This window comes from Filicampus tigris, chromosome 8 (genome assembly GCF_054856515.1).
Source record: "Filicampus tigris isolate MCC_2025a chromosome 8, RoL_Ftig_1.0, whole genome shotgun sequence".
Taxonomy (NCBI): Eukaryota; Metazoa; Chordata; class Actinopteri; order Syngnathiformes; family Syngnathidae; genus Filicampus; species Filicampus tigris.
The window spans coordinates 23,254,856-23,279,439 of NC_141224.1; the positions used below are offsets into that span (position 1 = coordinate 23,254,856).

Below are 24,584 nucleotides of genomic sequence, written 5' to 3' on the forward strand. Positions count from 1 at the left end.
CAATTTAACATCACAACCTATAATAAAAAAAGACAAGTTCACACAAGGTAATTTATTCCTTCCTTCAACTTATTCCTTACTGTAACCTAAAACCATATACACCTATAAAAGTACATTTATATTTAACTATATTTTGCTATCAAAGAGACGACCAAACGGTCATTTCTGACGTGAACCTTTATTTTGAAAACTAAAAGCTGCGGAGAGATACTTCCGCTATAATCGAGGTCCCGGTGAGCATGAAGATGGCCACAAGCCGCGCATACCCTATTGGAAACAGCTGAGGTCGGAAAAGGCGGGCAGTAGTTCCGCCTTAATGTGACGTAACGCTCATGCTACGGTACGCCATTTGTGTCTAGCAACAAAAAGCGCGGACGGTGGCGACATTTGGACAGTGAAAGGTGAGTTTGAGTTATTGAACGCGTGTTGTCGTAATATTGGTCCCGCCCTTTATTGCGAGGTGGCTGAGCCCACGGCAGCTGTGTGCTAACGTGATTGTAGATACTGTTATTGCACTGTTTCAGGCGGTCGACGTTAGCCTACTTTTTGGGCCTCTGTGCCGCCGTCGTTTTCTGGGTTTTATCTTATTAAGACCCGCCTTTCACTTTGCTGTGATTGGCTTATACGGCTAATGTTGAAATCCAATTGGTTAGTCTTCCCTTATCAGTTGGGGAGCACGTTGCTAGCTCGCAATGCTTCACGACTTCCACATTTGATCAAACAGAGTAATTTAAAAAAACACACGAAGCCCAGCCCCGCCAAAAAACAATCCATTATTTACACCATAGGTAGTTTTCAAGTTTTGCTGTTTATGATGTGTTTCCATATCTCGTGTTTTTTTTTAAGTAGCGGACTTAGGTCAACTGAGCGATACTTTTTTAGCTAATACTCTTGACAACAGGGTTAGCACAATAGGACGTTATATTAAAACTTCACAAATATCACAAATATCCAACGGATCACCCGTTAGGCTTTATCTAGCGACCATTACAGTCTTTAAAGATATGCATCAATGGCTAATCTTACTCAATTTGTGAGCACTCTCCCCTTTCCTGTCCTAGTTAGTATCCACTTCAAAGCAGTCCTTTCGCATGTTTAACAAACGGCAACAAAAATATTAACGTTTCGCCTAGTACCCAAACCATCTTACATGGGGCTGATCTGGATGTAAATTGTAGAGGCCTCCTGTCAAAATGCACTTTATTTGCTTTACTTTGCGTGTACAAGTAAGATGCAGAAAGCCTTTTGATGCCATTCAAATATTCTTGTTACATGCATGTGATCCATTTATTTGCGCACAATCTAGGTGTATTGTGTACGTTTTCTATATGAAACAAAACACTGATGACCAATAAGGGCTGAGGTTTATAATTATTTTAAGTGGCTCTTTAAATTGAGTGAACCTAATTCTAGTGTTCGACAGGCTCTCCCCAATTAAAGGGTAGGCCTTAGTTAATACATTTGTTTTTAAATTGTATTCAAAAGTGCCAGTTGCCACATTTGTGTGAAAAGGAAATTGTTGTGTAGGAAATAAGAAAAGAAAAAGTTTACTCCATAAAGGAACCCGCCTACAGTAGTTTTTCAACAATGTGCTTCTGGAAACACTAGATGGCGACGTTTGCGCGTGTTTGTCCGTTTTTGCGACTGGCAGGTTGGACTATATGACACTTATTGCAGTGGTTTACCTAGATTCAATTTGTATGCCTCTGACGTCTGTATTAAGGTAATAAAATTTGCCAAATTGAAGTTGTATGCTGTCCCATTTTGTGTAGGTAATTCATCCGCCATCAACTCAACTGAAGTTTTCACAGTTTTATGTAAATGGAGCAAGTAAAGACATAGATCAAAACGAATATCGAACAGGAGGCTCCTTTGGACAAAATGCCAAAACGGAGTTGTCAAGCTAATGTGCATATGGATGAAGCCAACTCACCCAGTAGGACTAAGAAGCCTGAAAAAGTGGATGGGAAACCAACTCAACGCCCCGGGGCAGACACTTTGACTGAAGATGTGAGTACTCGTTGCTCAGTTTGTGACTTCTCAGCAAAATGCCCAAGATCACTGAAGATTCACTATGCAAGGAAACATAAAAAGACCACAGATAAAGATGCAAAACCTGCAGAGGACAGGCAAACCATTTCTGAAGATACTCCAGGTGACGTTAATACAGGGATGGACATGGAGACAGAAAGTTCTGCTGAGTCAAATCCAGGGCCAGCCCCAGATGATCCGACATCAGTGTCTCCCGAAGATGGCTGTAATAAAGTTGCCAAACCAGATAAGCAGCCAAAACAAGTGCAGGCCATATCCTCTCCAGAGAGAAGAATGAGCAAACGAACCCCCAAACCCAAGATTATCTATTCATGCAACTACTGTGGACTTGAGTTTAGAGACAAATCTCCTCTTGATGTCCATGTCCAGCGGTACCACAGCAAAGACAGCCCACGCACAGGTGAGTATTTCCTCTTTGCATTCTGTCATTTATAGAATATTCCTTCCTAAAAAACTACAGTGAATCTTGGGTTTACACATGACCCGTTTTATGACCAATTCTGTTTATGAACAATAATAAAAAAATAAAAAATATCGCAGGTTACACACTATTGCTTATTAAATATATAAACAAGTAACAGAATATTTTGTACTGTGATTGGCTGGCAACCAATTCAGGGTGTCCCCTGTCTACTGCCCGTTGACAGCTGGGATAGGCTCCAGCACGCCCGCGACCCGTGTCGGGATAAGCGGTATAGATAATGGATGGATGGATGGATGAATATTTTGTAATGGAAAGTAAAGAAAAATATTTAAAGGAGAGAAAGCACATACTCATGGTTAAACAAAGTTTACATGCTCAAAACAGAGTAGGAAGAAGTAAAAAAAAATATTATCCTACCCCTTGTTCTTTGTGTATTTTTACTTATTTCATAATGCCATAACAGAATGCTCCAAGAAATTTACTTTTATAGTCTTTTGTATTTCAATTAAATTTACCATAATTTGACTTGCAGGTTTGTGGTATTCAGTGACAAAAACTATACACTTTGCTTAAAGATTAGTGCTAATTTTTCAGTGTCAAACCAATTTTTTAATGTGTTCAATTAATTTTCCACTTTAGTCAGAAGTTGTTTCAGATTTTCTCCTGAGCAGTCGAGCGTTGTGTTGTTGTCAAATATAACATATAAGTAGTTTTGAGACACAACAGATATCACTTAACATTTATATATAATATGAATAGTTTTGATTCTAGCACAGCCCCTTGGGAATCCCGTAAGTGACCTTCAATTGATTGTACGTTGTTGAACTGTGCATGCTGATATTCATTATCTAAATAGCAGTCTTTGGAAGGCAATTTGTTTTTTTTTCGTGTCGCATAAACAACATTGAGTCCGTGCTTGAGGTATCTTTTTTTTTTTTGCCTAAATTTGCCACCATATGTCATAATACAATGCAAACGCTGCTCTGCATTGTGGGAACTGGTGGCCATTTTGGGCTAGCAGTAGCCACGGGTAAAATAAACATTACCGTATCCAAAAAAGCTTAAGACACCACAATGGTTTGCTGGCAAACCCACTGTCATACTTTTTTTCACTGTCAATAGTGTTTTTACTGATTTCTATATTGCAGAGAATTACATTTTTATATGATCAAAATAAGGTAATTTGTTCTGTGGCTGCAACATATGAATTACTTTTCCATTTGTTTGAATGGGAAACATTACCTCGGTTAGCAAAGGTTTTGGTTTGAGAATGTAACCAGAGGTTCCACTGTACAAGTTTACGCTTTGAATTTAGTAATTTCTGGAGATGTAAATTGGTTATCACCAAGATTAGGGATGATGTGAGGGGGCAGCTGCGGTCAACATTAGAAATATACAGTACTGTACATCTGTCATTGAATTGCCTCAAGTAGCTTTGTCTTTGTCTTTCAGTTGATGCAGAAGAGTACATGGAGGAAGAAGAGAATGTTGAGAACACTGAAAGTGCTTTCAAGATCAGCGCTGTACAAGTGGACCCAAAACATTCAGAGAACAGATTTCAGATCAAGTGTGCAAACTGCGATTTAAGGGTTTCCACACTTTCCTTCTTGGAGAGCCATGCTCGCATCAAGCACCCGGGCCTGGATTGGTATCGCTGTAAATTATGTAACTTCTTTTCTGCAACATCTCAATGGATGGACAGACACCTGAACTCAGATATTCACAAGCAACATCAGAGTAGGGAGCATAGTCCTTCCCATTCCTCCACTGATTGTGTTGAGAGGGTTGCCAAAGGAGATGGGGGTGGGGAGGCTCGGGGAATTAAAGAGGGACTGGAACCTGCTAAAGTTGTAGTAGATGAGGAAGACTTGGAATTTGAACCTCCAAAACCTAAAAGAGGGAGACCAAAACAAATTTCTTCAACCAAATGTAGTTATTGTGGCTTGGTAGTGTCTAATGCTACCAACCTTGGTGTCCATGTCCGCCGTAAACACAGCAAGGCATATGTTTACAGGTGTACTCTTTGCTGTTACAGCTGCGTGACCAAAGGAGACATTGATCGCCATTGTATCACTAAGAAACACAGGAAACGTATGCAGCAGGGGAGAAATAGTAGCCCTATCAAAAATTATGCAGACCCTTCACCCCAGGAACCCACAGATACACAATCCCAGGAATCAAATGAAGCTCCAGAGAACAGGGACATGCAGCAGGACTCACCAGGCTCAAAAAAACCCAGTGAAGAAGAGCAAACACTGTCGTACACACGCCCAATAGAAGATGAGCATGACTCTGTTGCTTGCAGTCACTGCAATTTTATAGCTCACTCAGTCGCCACCCTCAATCTTCATGTGAAACGAAAGCACACCAGAGACTTTGAATACGTCTGTTTGGCATGCAGATACTATGCTGTAACAACCGAGGAAATGTCTCGTCATGCCAGCACAGAGAGACACAAGCAGAAAAGCAAGACATTCCTTGCACAACAAGAGAATGGTGGCCAAAAATCATTGAAGACCCCGGCAGAACTCAGTGAGGTTATTGATCTCAATGGTGTTACGGTTCTTGAGTCAGAACCTTTACGGCTCCCTGATGATCCAAAGCTAAGTTTAGAAGAAAGCCAAAAAGAAAAAACACAGCCCACAGTGGCATCTTCTGACCCTCTTGAGCCTGCTGATGCTGTGGCCATGTCAGCTGGCAAAGCAAAAGAAAAGCAGCCAGATAGCATTGCATCTTCCTCTCCTGATGATTGTACAGTAGGCCAAACAGCACAGTCTGAGCATATGCCCCAAGCAGAAATTGAAGTTGAAGTGGAACAAGTGGAACAATCTCCACGGCAAGAAATCAAAGAAAAAGATGGTAAATGCATGGAAGGTACCAGCATAGAAAAAAGATGTGGTTCAGTTCCAAGAATGTCCACTGCCCGACCTTTTGACACCTGCATTATGTCCGTAAAGGCCCTAGCTGAACAGGGGCAGCCATCGCTGGAGGGCGTTGCTCTGGAAGGTGTGGCTGCTGTTAAAAGCTTGACCGGAGAACCCTCTGGGCTATTGCCCCATGATGCCAAAAAGCTTGAACACAAGGAAGTAAGCGTTAAAGCCAAAGTGAGAAGCACCCGAATTCGCTGTGACGACTGTGGCTTTTTGGCAGATGGCCTAAGCGGCTTGAATGTGCACATCTCAATGAAGCACCCAACCAAGGATAAACATTTCCACTGTATGGTGTGTGGCAAATCGTTCTACACCGAGAGCAACCTGCATCAACACCTGGCCAGCGCTTCCCACATCCGAAATGAGCAGAACAGCCTCGATGAGCGTGATGACGGCGGCTCGTGCTTCAAGTGCGCAAAATGCACAGATCGCTTTGAAACGGAGCAACAGCTGTTCATTCACATCAAGGAGAAACATGATGAGCTGCTGAGACAAGTAAACAAGTATGTGATTGAGGACACAGAGCAGATCAATCGTGAGCGGGAGGAGCACCAAGGCAACAAATGCAAGTACTGTGGCAAGGTGTGCAAGAGCAGCAATTCCATGGCCTTCCTGGCACACATTCGCACACATACCGGTATGTATGCTGGTTTTTTTTTTTACCGTCCCTCCCTTGCTATCCCACCAGAAGTGGGTAGAGTAGCCAACAATTGTACTCAAGTAAAAGTACTGTTACTTCAGAATAATATGACTCGAGTAGAAGTAAAAAGTAGTCATCCAAATAATTACTTGAGTAAACGTTAAAAAGTACTTGGTGAAAAAAGTACTTAAGTACTGAGTAACTGTAGCAACGTCTCATTTATTTTTATTTTTTTTTAAAAACCATTCAATCAGACAAAAATACAAAATAATCTTCAGGAAAATTAAAGACCATCTAATCAATAAAATGAATTAATTTAATTTCAAAGAATAGCTTAAAATAATCTTAAGGTAAATTCAAGTACTATAATAAACAATAAAATAATAATAGTATAAATAAAAGAAATAAATTAAGCATAAGTAGCACAAAATATCACTCCCTGTACTTTTTTTTAACAGGCTCTGCAGGCAGAACAACAAGGTAGCCCATGAACTCGTATAAACTGTGTGCGTGTGCGTGTGTGTGTGGAGGGGTGGGGAGGTGCGTGAATCGAAAACAACTCCCGAAGCTGAAGTTGAATATGATCATGTGACGAGACTCCAGGGCTGTACGGCCATACGGCTACGTTTGATTGGTGAAACACAGTCACATGGTAAAGCCTGGCGCAGGTCTCCGCCTTTGTCTGAGAGAGCGAGAGAGAGAGAGGCGCGTACGTACGCGGAGGGGACTTAAGTTACGGGTTCAATGTAGCCTAATGTAGCGGAGTAAGAGTACAGTTTCTTCTTCACAAATCTGCTAACGTAAAAGTAAAAAGTATAGTGATTTAAAACTACTCCTAGAAGTACAACATTTCCCAAAACGTACTCAAGTAAATGTAACGGAGTAAATGTTACTCGTTACTATCCACCTCGGTATCTCACATGCACAGTATATATAGAAAGTGAAACTGTTAGAAACTGTTAAAAAATTGCATTAAGTTATATTATAATTATATGAGATATACACTTAAATTTGAAAACAATCAGGTAGTGGGGAATGTAAAACTACAATAGGCTGTTTGTGTGACCACCCTATTACAGCATTTAATTATATGTTCTTGGAGGCTAGACATTCACGTTTCAGGCCACCACATGGGGAGGGAATGGGCAAACGTGACAGGCCATAATTGCAGCGGACGCCTGTGTGTGGGTGTGTGTGTGTGTGTACATGTATCCATCAGGGCTGGACAATTTTAGGAAAAAATTGTAACAGATATTGTGATTTCGATTCGATTTACGATTTTCTTGAAATCAAGCTTCTTTGCAATAGTCACAATGTACAGTAACATTTACAAACATGACACAAAATACCATTGTATAATTAAGAACATGAAAAGCTATTACTCTAATAATGCAAGGAAGCTATAACGAGATTTTGTGAGGGTGGCGGCCCATTTTCAAGTTTTTAAAAATGGTTCAAGTAAGACGAGACCTACTGTACTACTTGCTGTCAAGTGTACATATGCATTTATGTGTAACCGTCAGTGGCGTGGCTGGGCTGTATTCCACATGGGTTTATGAGGTCAAAGGGGCCCAACATTGCACACGCGAAGAGGACACAAAAAAAACCCCCCAAAATGTAAGGAATACGTAAGCCAGGAATAGACCATGACTGTTTTTAGACTTGCAATAGCTGCCTTGTTTTATTGCCATCCATTCCCACCTTTTCCCCAGACCCTATACAAAACAGGAAAAATAAGTAAATAAATGAATGACATACATGACCACCATTACATAAATAACAACATGTACCGGTAAATAACATTTTCCCAACACAATCCCAATACAAATAAATACACAAAATAAAATTACAATAAAATACCATTTTATATATCTATCTATCTATCTATCTATCTATCTATCTATCTATCTATCTATCTATCTATCTATCTATCTATCTATCTATCTATCTATCTATCTATCTCTCTCTCTCTCTCTCTCTCTCTCTCTCTCTCTCTCTCTCTCTCTCTCTCTCTCTCTCTCTCTCTCTCTCTCTCTCTCTCTCTCTCTCTCTCTCTCTCTCTCTCTCTCTCTCTCTCTCTCTCTCTCTCTCTCTCTCTCTCTCTCTCTCTCTCTCTCTCTCTCTCTCTCTCTCTCTCTCTCTCTCTCTCTCTCTCTCTCTCTCTATATATATATATCTTGTCACCACTTATGTCCATTTTTTTTCAATGTTCTTATTTTTACGTGAATGGGATTTCCGCGTTGCAGACATCACATTAATGTGAAAATGATTTTTTTTTCCAAAATTGGACAGAAGTTTTTTTCACAGGACAGCAACGATATATAGGATTTGGCCCAATGCCAACGATATCTATTGTATATGGTCCTGTGTCTTTGGTGCATATTGTGGTTTTAAAAGCAGGTCACAGCCCTTATTCCTCATTAAAATGCATGATCAAAAGCTGCTCTTACTCTGAAACTAACAAATTGTTTAATGTAAGTAAAAAATTGACAATTATACAGATGGGATCAATTGTCAGTGCCAGGGCACAGCAGACTAGATTGGGCCATAAAATGAGCTGAAAGTGCCATGGCAAGATAGTGTAGATTGGGTCATAAAAATGCTGGTGTAGTGAAACCCTGTGTCTGTAAAGTTGTTGTTGTATAGACTGGGAGAAAATGTTAAATCTAAACCTTTACTCTGGGCCAAAAATCTTCTCCATCTTGAACCAAACGGACAATATTAAGGTAGTGTATTCAAATGAGATTTTTTTTTTTTATCAGTAAAGTCAAGTGTAACAACGATATTGATCTTTTGTAAATGTGATTGGCCAAGTTTGAGTTATGCATTTTATTTTTCTGTCCGCACAATACTGTAAGTCCAGTTGACTTGTGGTACCATATGATATTTTCGAGCACTTTATAGAATTTGGATATAATTTGAATGAACCCTAATTCAGAGATACAGTATAACCAAATTTTGCCACCTAGACTTATGGTAAAGCTAATGTGTACTATAGCCAGGTAAAAGCTGTTTCAGTAGAAGTGACGGCAAAGACTGATTAGGCTTCAGACCAGTGAGAGAAACGCTAATGGACCGCAGATTGGGATTCCCTGAGCAACGCCTGCATGGTCAGAGACATGTGCGACTTATAATTGATGTGTCCATTACCAAGACTCAGTTGTAATTATAGTCAATAAGTCTCTGTAAATGTGTTAAAGCTGAGGCTAAAAGCATTGGAGGTCCAAAGAGAGGTGGGCTAATAATTTAAAATAATCAATGCAGACGTATTCAAAGCCTTTAATTTCCCTTGTGTCTGGACGTCCACAGTTGTGTGTATGTAAGTGGTAGAATGCCTGGTGAATGTGTGTGTATGTCAGCCCTCATGGCTAGTTGATTATTCCCAATCCATTAAGATTTATCCTGTCATTTATAATGCAAAGCAGAGCATTGCTAAGGGCTTTGACTGGGATATGTTCGACAGGTTAAGAACATACGGTGTTCTGTTACATTTCCCTGACCATGTGTATTAATTGCTTTTAAAATCAACTTAATGCATGAATGAGATGTGAGGGAAACATCAATAAATGCCCCTTTCTGTCTTGAATGTTTCATTCCCCCTCTTCTGCTCAAGCATTAATGAACCTTCGAATAACACAATCCATTTTCTCTGTCCGTGGATGGCGTATGTAGATATTTCCATGCATTCCAACAAATTGCATCAGTGATTTGTTAAGTGTTTTTTTGTGCCAAATCTGAATTAGAACTGCCAATATTTGATTTCTCACGATGTGAAAATTTGAGTACCAGGTTAATTCTGAGCAGTTGTTTTGTTCTTAATGACAGTTGGAATGTCTATACATAATGTAGTGTATGCCGTTCTACCTTAATAATATAAGGTCTGAGAAACCACTTGTGCTAAAAGATGTCAACATCATATTTAGCTAGGATTTACGTTTTTGTTCATTTAATTGCACTTTCCACTAAAATTTGGGGGAGTGCTTAAGATGTCACCTGCCAATCTCTGGAACCCAGTTCAAGACCATACCCTTACACACGGCTGCAGTGTCCTTGAACAAGATACCCCAATACTCCAAACACCTCCGAAAGTACTTGTGCAGCCGCCAGCTCCAGTGTGTGCCACAAACCGCTGTGATGGGTCAAATGCCGAGATCAAATTGTGTGTACATGATTATTCTTCCTCATTTCGGCCCTTTATAATGGTGAAAGCATTTCCCTTCATTTTGACAACATATGTCATTTGGTATTATTGCTTAAGCTCCCTCATTATGTTGAATTATTTCCTTTTTATACAACATTTATTCTTGGAATTTGCAGGGCTTTGAAGCAGCTCAATGGGGGTCTGTCAGTTTTGAAGCTGGGAGCATGTCCAGATCCTTTTAATTACGACCTAGTTTTTATCCTCTTGATTAATCACTGAAGGTAGTGGGAGGCTGCACAAAGATTTGTCAATTTGTCTCGTAAAGAAAATGTGTGCACATGTCCATTTTCCCAATGAGGGTACTACTGCAATTTGCATCTTTAGGTAAATTGGTCACTTTTTCATTTGAGTCATTTGCCTGACTTAAGCCAGAGCCTCTAAGTAATGGGTCCACATGCCTTAAGATGCCCATTCACACAGTTGATGTGATGTAATATTAATGAAAACAAACATTTTTACTTCAATGGCATGATTTTGCATTTGACAAACAAAATGTTATATATAATATATTAGACTAGTTATAACGATGTGTTTTTACGATTTGATGTGGTTAGTTGTTACGGATGGGTGAAATGGCCTCATTATATAATGGTATTTTTAGTAAATGTTGCAATACCAATTTTATGTCAATATAGAAATGCCCTTGAGCAGCACGTTGTTGTTAATGTCACTACCACTTGTTTTAGATCTTTCTTTACATCTCCCAACAGGTCCTATTTCCATGCCCAGCGCAAGTGTAGCGCAAATCTCAGTCTGTGTGCATGTTTGTTTCTTGTAAAATGAAATAATTAGCTGGAGAGATGAGAACTGTGCATACCTATTCAATATGTATTCTTCTCCCCAAAACTTTTTTTGAACCCCCGCTACTGTACTTTCTCATGGTTTACAGTAGGGATGGGAATTTTGACTAATTTGCCCACCGACTAGTCTCAAATTTTATTTGCGATTACTCGACTAGTCTATAAGCAAGAAAACTTGAAATTGAATTCAAAGTTCAAAATGCTAATGTTTTGTGTATTTACAGTAGGAGCTATTTCAGCCCACACATTAAGGACAGTTTGTTAATTTAAATTCTATTGATGTAACAACAACTGACTGAATTAAAGTGAACAATTGAAAGAAAAATACATTTCTGATACATTTGCCAATGCAATCCATGGCATTTATTATAATGTTAATTATAATGTAATGGGTAATAGTACTGATTCACAGTCCAGCAGGGTCTCATTCGCCATGTTAGGTGCCTTATCATGCACACAGGCGACGACTTTATTTTCTAGTGCCCATGTACCCATCTCATTCCGCAGGAGAGCAGCCAAGTTTTCAGCTGTGTGTCTTTCCTCCAAGGCGCATGAAGCACACAGCTGCGGAGATGTCCTTCGTCCACATAATGACACGTTATAGTCATCTAAGTTCGGTGTCTATGGATGTCCATCCGTCTGTAGTTATGGCCACATACAGTAGTTGACCCGCTCAAACGCTCGTAGCATCCTCTTTCATTTGGTTATGGCTACTCTCGAGTTGGGGCGTTATTGTTTTGCGACTTGGCACCGTGTACTCAGGCTCGATATGCAGCATTAATTTTTCGAACCCTTTACCCTCAACAAAAGTAAGTGGCAGCATATCGGGGGTAGTAATTTCACAAATTAGTTGGGTAATCTTTGCTGTGTGGTGAGCATGACTGCGCCAGACCGGCTGAAACAAACGCTCTCATGCTAGTCTGCCTGGCCCCGCCGCTGTGTGGTTTCTCATCGCTCCGGGAGAATGGTCTTAAGCGAGTTTATGCTTACAAAGCCTACAGCTGACGTTGTCGTCATCTGCTGCATCAAAATACTGCCAAATGATGCCGTTGTTTTTCGTGGTAGCTGCCTTCGACACCTTCAGAATGTACTTTTCTAAATATTCTTCCCCAAACTTAGTGTCCTCGCCCCCTACTATTATAACTCGTGTGGGCGAGGGGGAGGGAAGCAAATCTCTCTTGGTGCTCAGCTTGTTTACAGAGGCAGAGGCATGAGGAACACGATGCGTGATACAGCGAATGCAGCGTTTGACCGACTAGTAAAAACTAAACGTTTAATACATTGTAGACGGTTAAATGGTTAAACGACTAGTCGCGCACATCCCTAGTTTACAGCACCCTCTGCAGGTTTATAAGTGCAATACACACAACACAACACTTTCCCCTGTACTTGAAAGATTCCTCTTCTTAACGTATTAAGTACTTGGTATAAAAGAATCCAACTGACCCAAAGTGAACGTGAATCAAAGAGTTTAACCTAATTAAGTCATAACAATTTTTAATCCTCAACGTGTATGCAGAATTAGCATCACTTACTTAGTGTCAAGCAACCATTGCATACGTAAGGTAGCATCATGATCCTGCTGTGTTGTCCCTTAACATCGTCCAAGTAGGTTTGTACACCTGAAAGGCCTGCCAGTATGGTCATCATCATTTTTTGAAAGGCTGAAGGAGACGAAGTCAGGCCAGATGGGCCAAGTCCATGGTGTGAGATGCAGTTATATCATGGCTATCTGGGTGTAACAGCATCTGGTGATAGGCTGAAGCTAGGCCAATGGTAGAGAAGACTGTAGCTCCTCATAGTTCAGTGAACAGCTCTTCAATGCGTGGTAAGGGTGATAGTCACTGACGATGGCTTTGTTCGGCTCTCTGAGGTCAAAACACATTTGAGACTTCCCTACCTCTTTTCTGAGTCACAACTATAAGGGATGCATGTGGATGAATTAATACAGTCTATTCTGCCTTTTTCCTGTTCATCTGCCACAGCCTGCCTCACAGAAACCGGAAGCCTCCTGAGTTTCTGTTGAACTGGTAGATCATCTGGTTTGAGCTGTATTTTGTGCACAAATCCTTTCGCACACCAAATGTCCCACATCTGAGCTGCCATTGGTGTCTGTGCGACGTCCTTGGTCAGTAGGTGCACTTTGATCAGGGGGAGATTCCTTCAGAGTGGTACAGGGTAATGACTTTGCTGCCGTTAAAACACATGTTCAGTGCAACAAATAGGTCTAGCCCGAGCAGAGCAGTACCTGACTTTACCATTATGAATGGACCTCTGGTTGAATGTCCATCATGGTTTACTTTGGCATGCATACATCCTTTAACATCTCTTTTGAGTATGTGAGCAGAGTGACTGTCATTGTAACTAGGTTACATGTAGGAAAAAGGGCATAATAAGTGCTCTTTGGAGTGATAGAAACAGACAAATGTGCATCTACAATTAGCTCAACATCCTGAGCGTGTCCATTTGCATTCACTTGTACAGTACACAGGATTTCATCCAAGTCAGTCATGTATATTACAGTCAGTTTGTTTATCGCAATCTCACGTGCCTCCTTTCGGGCAGATCGACACTTTAGGAAACTGCTCCACCTTTCCACAGGAGTTGCATGTCACTTGAAGCGCATGAAAGTTTGTTGGCTATGTGGTTGCAGGATCTGCATCTGTAGCAGCAGCGACAATTCCCTGGTGTTGGGGCTGTAGGAGGTGCAGTAGTCGAAGGTTTTCCCAATGATAATTCCTCCTTGGCTGTTTTTGTATGGCTCTCACTGACGCAGCAGCCAGTAGTATTAAAACCGGAGAGCACGTCAGAATTTCGGAGTCCAGCCTCAATTTGTAAAGCTTCTGTAGCCGCTTTAGCCAGGGTCAGGTCTGCTTCCAGAAGAAGTCTGTCTCGTATGAGTGTGTTGGCAACACACTCTATCAGTTGATCACGAAGCATTTGTTCCTCTCTGTCACCAAACTCACATGCTGCCGACAGCTCACGTAGTGCAACCAGAAACTGATTAATCGTCTTGCTGGGCGCCGTCTGCTGACTGTCAACGTGACGCTCAGCAATCACATTAACTTTAGGAAAAAAGTGTCTTTTCAATCCGTACATTCGTAAAGTGTGTGTAGCACCCATGTCCGGTAACGTGAAAAAAGCCTTTGTCCTACCGTCCCTAGCGCGCAATGAAGAATTGTCCGCTTCTTTTCGTCACGACAGCTGGAGTGGTTACACGTGGTCTCTGCGGTCGTGCGGCTGGTTGGATGTACTGCCAAATTCTCTGAAACGCCTTTGGAGACAGTTTATGTAGGGAAATTAAAATTCAATACATGAGCAATAGCTCTGGTTGACATTCCTGCTGTCAGCATGCCAATCACATGCACCCCTCAATTCTTGCGACATCTATGACATTGTGCTGTGTGATAAAACCTCACCTTTCAGAGTGGCCTTTTATTGTGGGCAGTCTATGACACACCTGTGCACTAATCATGGTGTCTAACAGAGCTGGGCAGTCCGGTCGTACCCTCCGGCCCGGCCGGATGCCCATTTTTGGGGCGTGTGGTGGGGGCTGACAAATTTTTAAAAAGGGCTGGACTAAGCATGGCCGGAAGTGGATTTTAGTCCAGCCCACTAATTGGCCCTCATGCGTGTGACGTGGTCGCGAGGCGGCCAAATTTAATCTCAGCCTACTTGGTGAAAGGCTTCTTTTTAGGCTTCTTTCTACTCCCGCATCGGAACGATGCCGCATTGATTCACATGACCTACGCATTGTGCTGTTGGGGACAGGTCTGCAACACATGCCACGCACACATCAGGAATTGTTGCTGCTCTGATCGGTCCATTATGTCACATGTTGCAATGACATAGAGTTTCCCACAGAGGAGAGGATGCACCACACAGCTTGTTGCTGCTGCAAAGCAAACTAGTTTGGCAGCGGTGTGGTTGTTATGTCACGTATAAGCTACTCACCTACGAGTCATCTCGGTCCCTTTATGGTCGTAGCAGGCACGATATCCATTGTTGTCGCTGTCTTTTCGAAGCGACACCCCCGACTTCGAACGCAACTTGTCTCTGCGAGTATAGTCAAGCTGCGCGCAGCACTCTAGTATGACGCTGGCCTGGCACATCAAGGTGGAGTTCATGCACTTCTTCTGGAGTCTTCCCTACTTCCGGAAATACGCCGTAGCAAACCTGCTGTGTAGTGATTTGCTCATATGCTTTTATTTTGAATGCGTGAAGGAGGGGAAGTGTGGAAAATAAATAAGTAACTGGTTGAATGCTTGCAAATTGTCGTCTGTTGGACCCAAATTATACAATACGACAAAACCAACCCCAGGGTTCGCAATGGAAGTAAGCACACGCAGCAGGGTATGTACTAGTGGTGTGTTTGAAAGATGTTTGAAGCGTGTCCACTACGGGTTTGAATAGTAAATTAGCCAGCTAATGGTCTTTAAATAAACCTCTTCCGTTAGTCCGTTAGCATCTCTCCTGCGGCAGCGTCATGCACGTTTTTTTTTTTTTTTTTTTTTTTGGGTACGGGTGGGGGGTGATAATTTTTATGAATAAGAGCGGGGGGTGGAGTCCGGAAGGTACCCAGGTCATGGTTGGAGGGTCGCGGCCGGACGGACAAAAAAGGGTCAAGTGCCCAGCTCTGGGGTCTAATCAGCATCTTGACATGGCACACCTGTGAGGAGGGATGGATTATCTCGGCAAAGGAGAAGTGCTCACTATCAAAGATTTAGACTGGTTTGTGAACAATATTCAAGAGAAATGCAGATATTGTGTATGTGGCAAAGGTTTTAGACCTTTGAGTTCATCTTATAAAAAAATGAAAGCAAAAACAAAAATGAAAGCAAAAACAAAAATGTTACATTTCTATTTTTGTTGAGTGAATTACTCCAAATCAAATCAATCACTTAATTCATGCATAGACCTGGGTAAGTGACAACCATGTAATACCCAAGAGCAGTAACATGTCTGTTGTTCTGTAAATGGGAATCTATATATTCAAACAGTGCTCAAGCTGTGTGCCTTGCGTAGCGACTGTAAAGCAAGACTCCTTTGTCCACAGTACTAATCAGTATCATGCATTTGGCTACAAAACGTGCAACAGCTGCGGTAATAGCTTTGTGGCGCTTTGAAGTTTTCTTGTAAGGTGTGACACTCGCAAAACTGTCATTAATGGTTTGTGGTCTGTGGATTTGCCGTTTTACAAACTGCTTTCACGTTAGTAGTTTTGTGACTCTTAGACTTGAATACCTCATATAACTTCTCGTGGTTGTGCTCCATGTGACTGTGTAGATTAGTTGTGTTTCCTATTGACGTAGCCACTATTCTTCAACATAAATTGTGGAGCACCTGCATCTGTGATAAGTCTTTTCTCGTGAAGCTGAAGTAGTCCCATATTCCAGACGTGCTATTCTCTTTAGGTACGAGTTGTTCATTGTATTTGTCCTCAGTGCGCGTTTAAGGTCACATCTGATTTGTCAAACGCAGATAAACAGCAACACGTGCAACAAAGCGTACAATACCATAATTACATATTCATTTATCCCGCGTCTTTGCAATGAACACATGCACGTGCCATCATCGCAATGACGATATTTGTTCGATATATCGTGAAGCCCTGATGTAATTCTCGAACATTTTCAGCCACGTAAAAACATTTATGTTGGTGTCATCACTCCAGAGTATAGAGTCCCAGTAGTCTTCATCTTTGTCAGCACAGGTCTTGGCTTCTTTTTAAAATTTTTGTACCACCTTTGCTACAGTATTCTGACTGGTAAGTAAAGCTATAACGGTCTTCTTGTAACCTTCACGTTTGCGTCAAGAAATTATTTTCTTTCTCATTACATTTCTCTTCCATGTGGTGCCATTGCTAACAACATGAAATGGGAGGGGGTTTTCTTTAAGTAACACCCATTTATAGTCAACTGTCTGCTGGAATAATTATACTCTCCTATGTACATTTGTAGTCTAAAATGTAGCTTTGCGCCACAGACTTTCCATGGGGTGTTCTAATTTTTGCATCACAGTAATTTAAGTAAAACCCAAAATGTTTGCTCTCTATGTTATATTATTACATTAATCTTACTTTCATAAGTTAAACAGATGTTGTATAAATTCAGTCATTTCAACATTTTTGAAATTGTTTTTGTGTTCATTGACGTATTGTTTAAAGTGTTATTTTTCGATGGGGGTGTACTCATTTATCCCGAGGACTGTACATACATACATAACGATAAGATGAAGAAGACTGACAAGGATAAAGCGAAAGTAAAAGAAGAGATACTTGGCACCGAGGGTGTGACTGTAGTTTTATTTCAATTAGACTGAGGATAACTGGTTTCATGATTCTGAAATCAATCTTCGGCAAGTGAAATAAAAGTAGTAAGTAATGGTCGTACTACTGCATGCATGGGGCGGCATGGCTCAAGGTTAGAGTGGTCCTCTCCCTACACAGAGGTTGCGGTTTCGATCCCCGGCCCGTGTGCCCATGTTGAACTGTACTTGAGTAAGGTACTGAACCCAGTACTGACCTCCTGATGCTGCATCATCAGTAGGTGAATGTGAAAACAGTGAAGCGCTTTGAGTGCCTTAATAGCTGGGAAAGTGCTATACGGTACAAGTGGAAGACCATTTACCATACTTGACATTGGAAATAATTATAGATAAATAAAACAAAACAAAAAAAACACTGCTGCTCAAACCATGTCATGTTTTAATAGTACTGTTCATTAACTCACCAATATTTTTCCACAGGATCGAAGCCCTTTCTTTGTAAAATCTGCCACTTCGCCACGGCTCAGCTGGGAGATGCCAGAAATCATGTGAAAAGGCACCTTGGCATGAGGGAGTACAGATGTGACATCTGTGGGTGAGTTTTAAGATTTAGTAACTTCACTCTTTTACAGTCTACTGGGCTTGCAGTATGGTGTTGTCAAGTGATCTGAATTAGAAACTGAATGTCACAAACTGTCGTTAACTTTTCATGTTGTGAAGCAAAACATACAGTTTTGTCACTTTTAAAAAAGTTTAGTCGTAAGACGTTTTTCAGACACTGTGTGAAATGGTGTTGCAACTATTTGAATGCAAAAGTGATGAGATCTGAGTTTTACCAAGGTTGTAGATTTGTTAAATACAGTGAAACCTCAGTTTGCAGGGAGTTGGAAAAAGTTTTCTCTGCTTGAAATTTTTGCCGACCATCTTTGCATACCAACTACACAATGTACACTACAGTATATACAAAAATATACTTGGAACACCTTAATTATTGTTATCCATCCATCCATTATCAATACCGCTTATCCCCACAAGTGTCGCGGGGCGTGCTGGAGCCTATCCCAGCTGTCTTCGGGCTGTAGGCAGGGGACACCCTGAATTGGTTGCCAGCCAATCGCAGGGCACACAGAGACAAACATCCGCACTCACAATCACACCTAGGGGCAATTTAGAGAGTCCAATCAACTTACCATGCATGTGTTTGGAATGTGGGAGGAAACCGGAGTACCTGGAGAAAACCCACGGGGAGAACATGCAAACTCCACACAGGGAGGCCGGAGCCGGGATCGAACCCACGACCTCTGAACTGTGAGGCGGACGTGCTAACCAGTCGACCACCGTGCTGCCCTAATTATGGTTAATTACTTACAAAATAATTAATGCATTAAAAAAAGTTATTGAATTTTAATCATAGTTTGTGTCCCAACCAATGCAGAACCTTTGTCAGTGCTCGATTTCCCGGTACACCAAGTGCGCTGACGTACAAGTCAGTGCTTGGCTAAGTAACCATGTGGCTCGCGGCTACCAAAACAGATGATTCAGATAAAACCGAGTTACTAGGATTGATGGGGGGCTGATTTCATTTCAACTACCTGATAGAAGCCTTGATAAAAGCGTTGTTTTGTGTAAATTGCACAAAAAGTAGTTCGCATACCACGTAAGCGCTTCAACTCTCTGGTGCCATATACATAAAGAATAGATGGATATGACATGCCTCATTGAACTACGTGTGTGATCATTAGTGTTTGCATCACAATTCACTCTTGTGGATTTAGGAATAGCCTTTTATACAATACAATACAGGTAATATTGTTATCTATTTGTCTCTTTTTTTCAATTGTTCTAACTTAATAGCATGTGCTGTAGGGCTGGACGATAATGGAAAAAATATTAATCACAATTATTTTGGATTGAGATTTAAATTGTGATTATCAAAACCATTATTCATTGATTTCAAAATTTATTATTCAAAACTATTTATTGAAGTACTAAAACACAACTACTTCATTATAGCCTCATGCTCATTCATCCCTGCACGTTGAACATGTTGGACTGTAACACTCTTGTTTTTGTCAAGTACAAAATGACCTTGTAAATATGTGAAATTCAAGCCTTTTGCATTTTCATCCTACTACATCCAGACCTTTGATACTTTGCATATTTGCTAACATTGAAGCCTTGAATACTCTCTTTATCATATTTATTTTATCCTATGTTATTTTCACAAGTCTTGGGACATGCTGGGCTCAAACGTCCCCTTTAATGCCCACAACTTGAGCATGTGTTTCTCCAAATAGACCTTTACAAAGTTAAATTCAAGTACTTGGTAATGAAGTTCACCATAAGTCTGTAACTAATCAGGTTGTGTAAGAGTGTTTTTATACCATGTCATATTTAGCACACAGTTGGAGAAAACTATTTACTTTAGAATTTGAATTTTGGAAACATCAAGCATCTTTGGCTCTGTAGACTCACAACGATGAAGATTATCTTTAAAGATGTTAAGTTTTCCCTCTGTGGATTTTTCTGTCAATAGCTCCACTTAGTTCATTTCCAGTCCAACTTTGTTCAACCAAAGCCAGTGAGTGAATGTTTATTTGCTTCAACGATGTTTGCAAATATATTACAGCAGGCTCAAGTAGGCTTTGGTCTAAACATTGCTTTTCCTTTAATGAGAAGGAATGCTCATGTTTCACAAGCTCTCCAGCGAAAACCCCCTTTCCTCCCAAGTGCTACAAATGTGACACTTTACATACACACACATACATTTGGAGCAGTTCTCCAATATGTCTTTAAATGGCACTACTAAATTCAGTCCCTGGTTTCACAAATCATACGCACAGAGGAGCCAAGTGCTGCCAGAGCAAGCCATTGGTGACAAATCGGCCCTGTGTGCGCTTTCATTACTGACTGATTACTGGGCCGTCCCTCATCTTAAATAAATAGGAGAAAACAAAAAAGAAACCCCCCAGAAACACCCTCATTAAAGGACAGAACCACACATGCACACAGCCTCAACTTTTGCCAGTTGATTTTTTATTTTTTTCCCCCCTTAATTCTAAATTAAAATACATCAGTTGTGGATGACCACATAGTAGGTATAATGCAGAGTCCTATATTAAGTCTTTTTGGGTCATGTTGTGCTGGCCCTACTAGAACCGGCATTGGCCTATCACATTTAGCCTCTTAATATTGCATTATTATTATTATTTTTTGCTGTATGATATCTTACTGAGTATTTAGCATTTGACATTTTTCTGGGGAAGGATTTAACCTAACATGCAAAGAAATGTGTATAAAATGATCAATGATGAGTGATAAATTTAAGTGGATAAAACTCAACATATTCAATATTTAATATTAAAAAATCAGGAACATGTTGATTCGATCATACTTATTTATTAAATTTGTACTATCCTGGTCGGGCCAGCGTCTGTGAACTTTGGGTGGCACGACACAGTCATGCTGTGGCCCTGGGCCACTGTTAACTCATTCACTGCCAGCCATTTTCCGAGCAAGCACCTCCATTTTGCCAGCCGTTTTGAAGGATTTTCGCTGATCTTTCAAAGCCCACAGAATATTGTGATCTACAGCTATATGAACACGGAGCCTAACAAATAAAGCTAAGACTCTCCTCTTTCATGAGAAAAAAACGTTTCTTCCTACTTTTCTACGTTCTCTAGTTCAGTGGTCCCTCTACTTACGAAATTAATTGGTTCCGGAAGAAATTTCTTAAGTAGAACATTTTGTAAGTAGAGACGTGTTTTCCATGTAAATGCCCTAATCCGTTCCAAGCCTCCCAATATTCAGACATAAATGTTTTATGAAGCATAAAAATGCATCAAAACTAGGTATGGGAATTTTGACTAATTTGCCCGCCGACTAGTCTCAAATTTTATTTGCGACTAGTCAACTAGTCTATAAGCAAGAAAACCTGAAATTTAATACTTATTGAATTCAAAGTTTACAATGCAAATGCTTTGTGTATTTAGGGGCTATTTTAGCCCAAACATTCAGGACAGTTTGTTAATTTAAATTCTATTGATGTAACAACAACTGACTGAATAAAGGTGAACAACTGAAAGAGAAATACATTTCTGATACATTTGCCAATTCAATGCATGGCATTTATTATGAATAATGTAATGAGTAATGGTACTCACTCCCAGTCCAGCAGTGTCTCATTCGCCAGCACCATGTTAGGTGCATTATCATGCACACAGGCGACGACTTTATTTTCTAGTGCCCACAAACCAATCACACTCCGCAAGTGAGCAGCCAAATTTTCAGCTGTGTGTCTTTCCTCCAAGGCGCATGTCTGAAGCACACAGCTGCGGAGATGTCCTTCGTCCACATAATGACACGTTATAGTCATCTAAGATTCGGTGGCTGTGGACATCAGTCTGTAGTTATGTCCACATACAGTAGTTGACCCGCTCAAACGCTCGTAGCATCTCCTCTTTTATTTGGTTATGGTTACTCTCGAGTTGGGGCGTGATTGTTTTGCGACTTAGCACCGTGTACTCAGGCTCGATATACAGCATTAACTTTTCGAACCCATTGCCCTCAACAAAAGAAAGCGGCAGCATATCGCGGGCAGTCATTTCACAAATTAGTTGGGTAATCTTTGCTCTGCGGTGAGCATCGCAGCGCCTGGAACAAACGCTCTCATGCTCGTCTGCCTGCCCCCGCCGCCATGCCCAATGGGCCCGGCTCCGCCATCATCGACCTGTAGGTTCAGCATAAACTCGCTTACAACTACTCTACCGGAGCAATGAGAAACCATATCCAAAGGAAACACCTCAATGTGCGAAACGCTGCTGTTTTTTTTTCGTGGTAGCTTCTAGATGGTAGACGTCTTCAGAATTTACTTTTCTAAATATTATTCCCCAAAGTTAGTGTCCCTGACCCTACTATGTTTACGTGTGGGCGTTGTTTTTCTGACAGCTCAAACATCCTAAACAACTTTACAACACTGACAAAATGGTTTTGATGGTGAAATAATTATTTGCAAATATAAATTCAGTATTTACAATTTTCTAATTTGACCAAACTGTATGAACTTCAAACTATATTCAAGTATGTACATGCGTGCGTGGGTGTCTGCACACGTGTGCGTGCGCCTGGGTGTGTGCTTGTGTATTGGTTTACATCAATTATAACTATTTACAATTTTTACATTTGGGGAAAAAAAGTAGTTTGAATATGAACTACATAAAAGTGTGTGTGACTCATCCACAATATGTTGGAGTATCTTGTCTGTGAAACAGCTGGCAACAGTCAACAAGACAGTCAGAGTCCAACTCTACAGCAACTCTTTTGGCTTCGAGCAAGCTTGATACCAGCCTATGAATTATAGAAAAATAAGAAAGTACTACAAATTATTATTTTTATTGATTTCTGCAGTTTTTTTGTTTCGTTTTTTTTACCTCCTTTTTTGCTCTGCCAACGGCAATGGGAAGGACCTTCTTGCTTGATGTACAATCTGGAAATTATATAATTATATACAATTATTCAAAAATATTTTCATTGTTGCAGTATCCATCCAACCATCTTCTCTTTTGCTTACCCTCATGGAAAAAAAACTTTACCTTTCTTCAACACACACATGCCAGAATCTCATGCACTTTATACACATTAACAATCATTTTCACATAATTTCTGTCCACTGATAGTGTAGTGGTACACATGCTCGAGTTGTGTGCGGGCAGCGTGGGATCGATTCCCGCTCAGTGACAGTGTCTGTGTGTGCCCTGCGACTGGCTGGCGACCAGTTCGGGGTGTAGTCTGCCTTCGCCCGTTGACGGCTGGGATAGGCTCCAGCAACTCCCCGCGACCCTGTATAGGATAAGCGGTTTGGAAGATGACATGACATGACATGACATAATTTCTACAAACTTTTGACTGGGTCTGATTTGAGCTTTGCAGTTTGGCCGCGATCACGTTACGAGCACTTTAACGGCACTCCACGTTCGGCGTTACATATTTTTTTCCCCACATGTACACACCGGTGCATGATCTATACACACGTTAGTACTGGTAACACGTCTAGTATAGCAGAATAATGGCATGCACGTGACTGAAGGACAAAGTGTTTTGATAGGGAGCAGTTAGCAACATACCTTCGATACTGTCGGGGAGGAGTCTCGATGCTCTTTTGGCATGGTGGCGCTTGCTAGACTTGCCGTCGATCGCCGTCATCGTCAAGGGTGACGGCATCTTTGGCTTCCGTTTAGCTCCGAATATACTCTGCTCAAGCGTCAGCCATCTGTAATTCTCCGTTCTTCAGTAGGTCCTCCCCTGTATTAGGCCCCCCAAACTCCCACCTTTTTCCTCCTTTCCTGTATTTTGATGACTCATCCACCACTGTGCTGCCACCCAATGCTGGGGGAAAAATGACTCCTCATGCCAGATCCCATTGAAAACTTCAGAGAAGATGGCCCGGGACGTTGGTCCACCCACCCCGCTAAAGGACGGTTTGACGAATTCATTCATCAAAGGCAGTGAATGAGTTAATGTCGAACCCTGTTATGTATGATGTACTTGCACGTTTGTATAGGCTGAACGAGAAACGTGAGATTTAAGACCTGCATTGTCCAATGTTGCCGCTGTTGAGACAATATCTGACGTAACCCAAAATACATTATTTTGTGTTTTTAATCATTTCCAAAAATTACAATTGACATTTCATTCTTGCTGAGTTTTTTGGGTTGGCATTTTTCACTCTGTTGTAGCGGCTTGCGTGACTTCAGATTATTATTATTTTTTTAAATTGCCACTAAAGTAATGAGTGGATGACGTCCAAGCAACTGTCTAGTCACTGATGAAGTCATTGATATTTCTTCAGTACTATAATTACGAAAAATCACAGGAGGAAGGAATGTTTTGGAATAATCTCTATTCACCGATGAATGGACAACTCTTGTATGAAATTTACGCAGGGATGTCATGTGATTTCAGCCTGAGAAAATACAAATTATTTTCCAAACTAGGAAACCTCATCACGTTCTGGGCCCGCCACAACAGCAGCTGTGTCTGAATTGTGGCATTTGCGGCGTTTGCAAATAATAACAGACCTCCTTGTGTGTGATGGAATTATTCCCTGCACTCCTTTCACTTTAAAAAAGTTGTTCAAAATCTTGGTTGAGTCTGGTTTTTGACCCACTTAACTTCATAATTCAGAAATAGAAGTCAATTTAATTCAATTAAGGTGAGAAACTAATTTCATTCAACACACTCATCTCTTTCGAAAAGCGACTCTACCTCCTCC

The 24,584-nt window shown here is 40.9% G+C and overlaps 1 protein-coding gene across 2 annotated transcripts in view; it reads left to right on the plus strand.

Annotated features, from left to right (window-relative positions):
* The first annotated feature begins 233 nt into the window (after nucleotides 1-233).
* Nucleotides 234-24,584, plus strand: part of znf407 (zinc finger protein 407) — a 205,530-nt gene continuing 181,179 nt past the window's right edge. Inside the window, exons 1-4 of one of the 2 annotated variants that reach the window (XM_086039134.1) lie at nucleotides 234-401; nucleotides 1,773-2,452; nucleotides 3,929-6,043; nucleotides 17,795-17,909. In XM_086039134.1, coding sequence (XP_085895260.1) covers nucleotides 1,882-2,452; nucleotides 3,929-6,043; nucleotides 17,795-17,909 — 2,801 coding nt within the window. In that variant the 5' untranslated portion in view covers nucleotides 234-401; nucleotides 1,773-1,881. Of the gene's footprint in view, nucleotides 402-464; nucleotides 789-1,772; nucleotides 2,453-3,928; nucleotides 6,044-17,794; nucleotides 17,910-24,584 lie in introns of those variants that run through there. The other variant, XM_086039135.1, reaches the window with a different exon arrangement.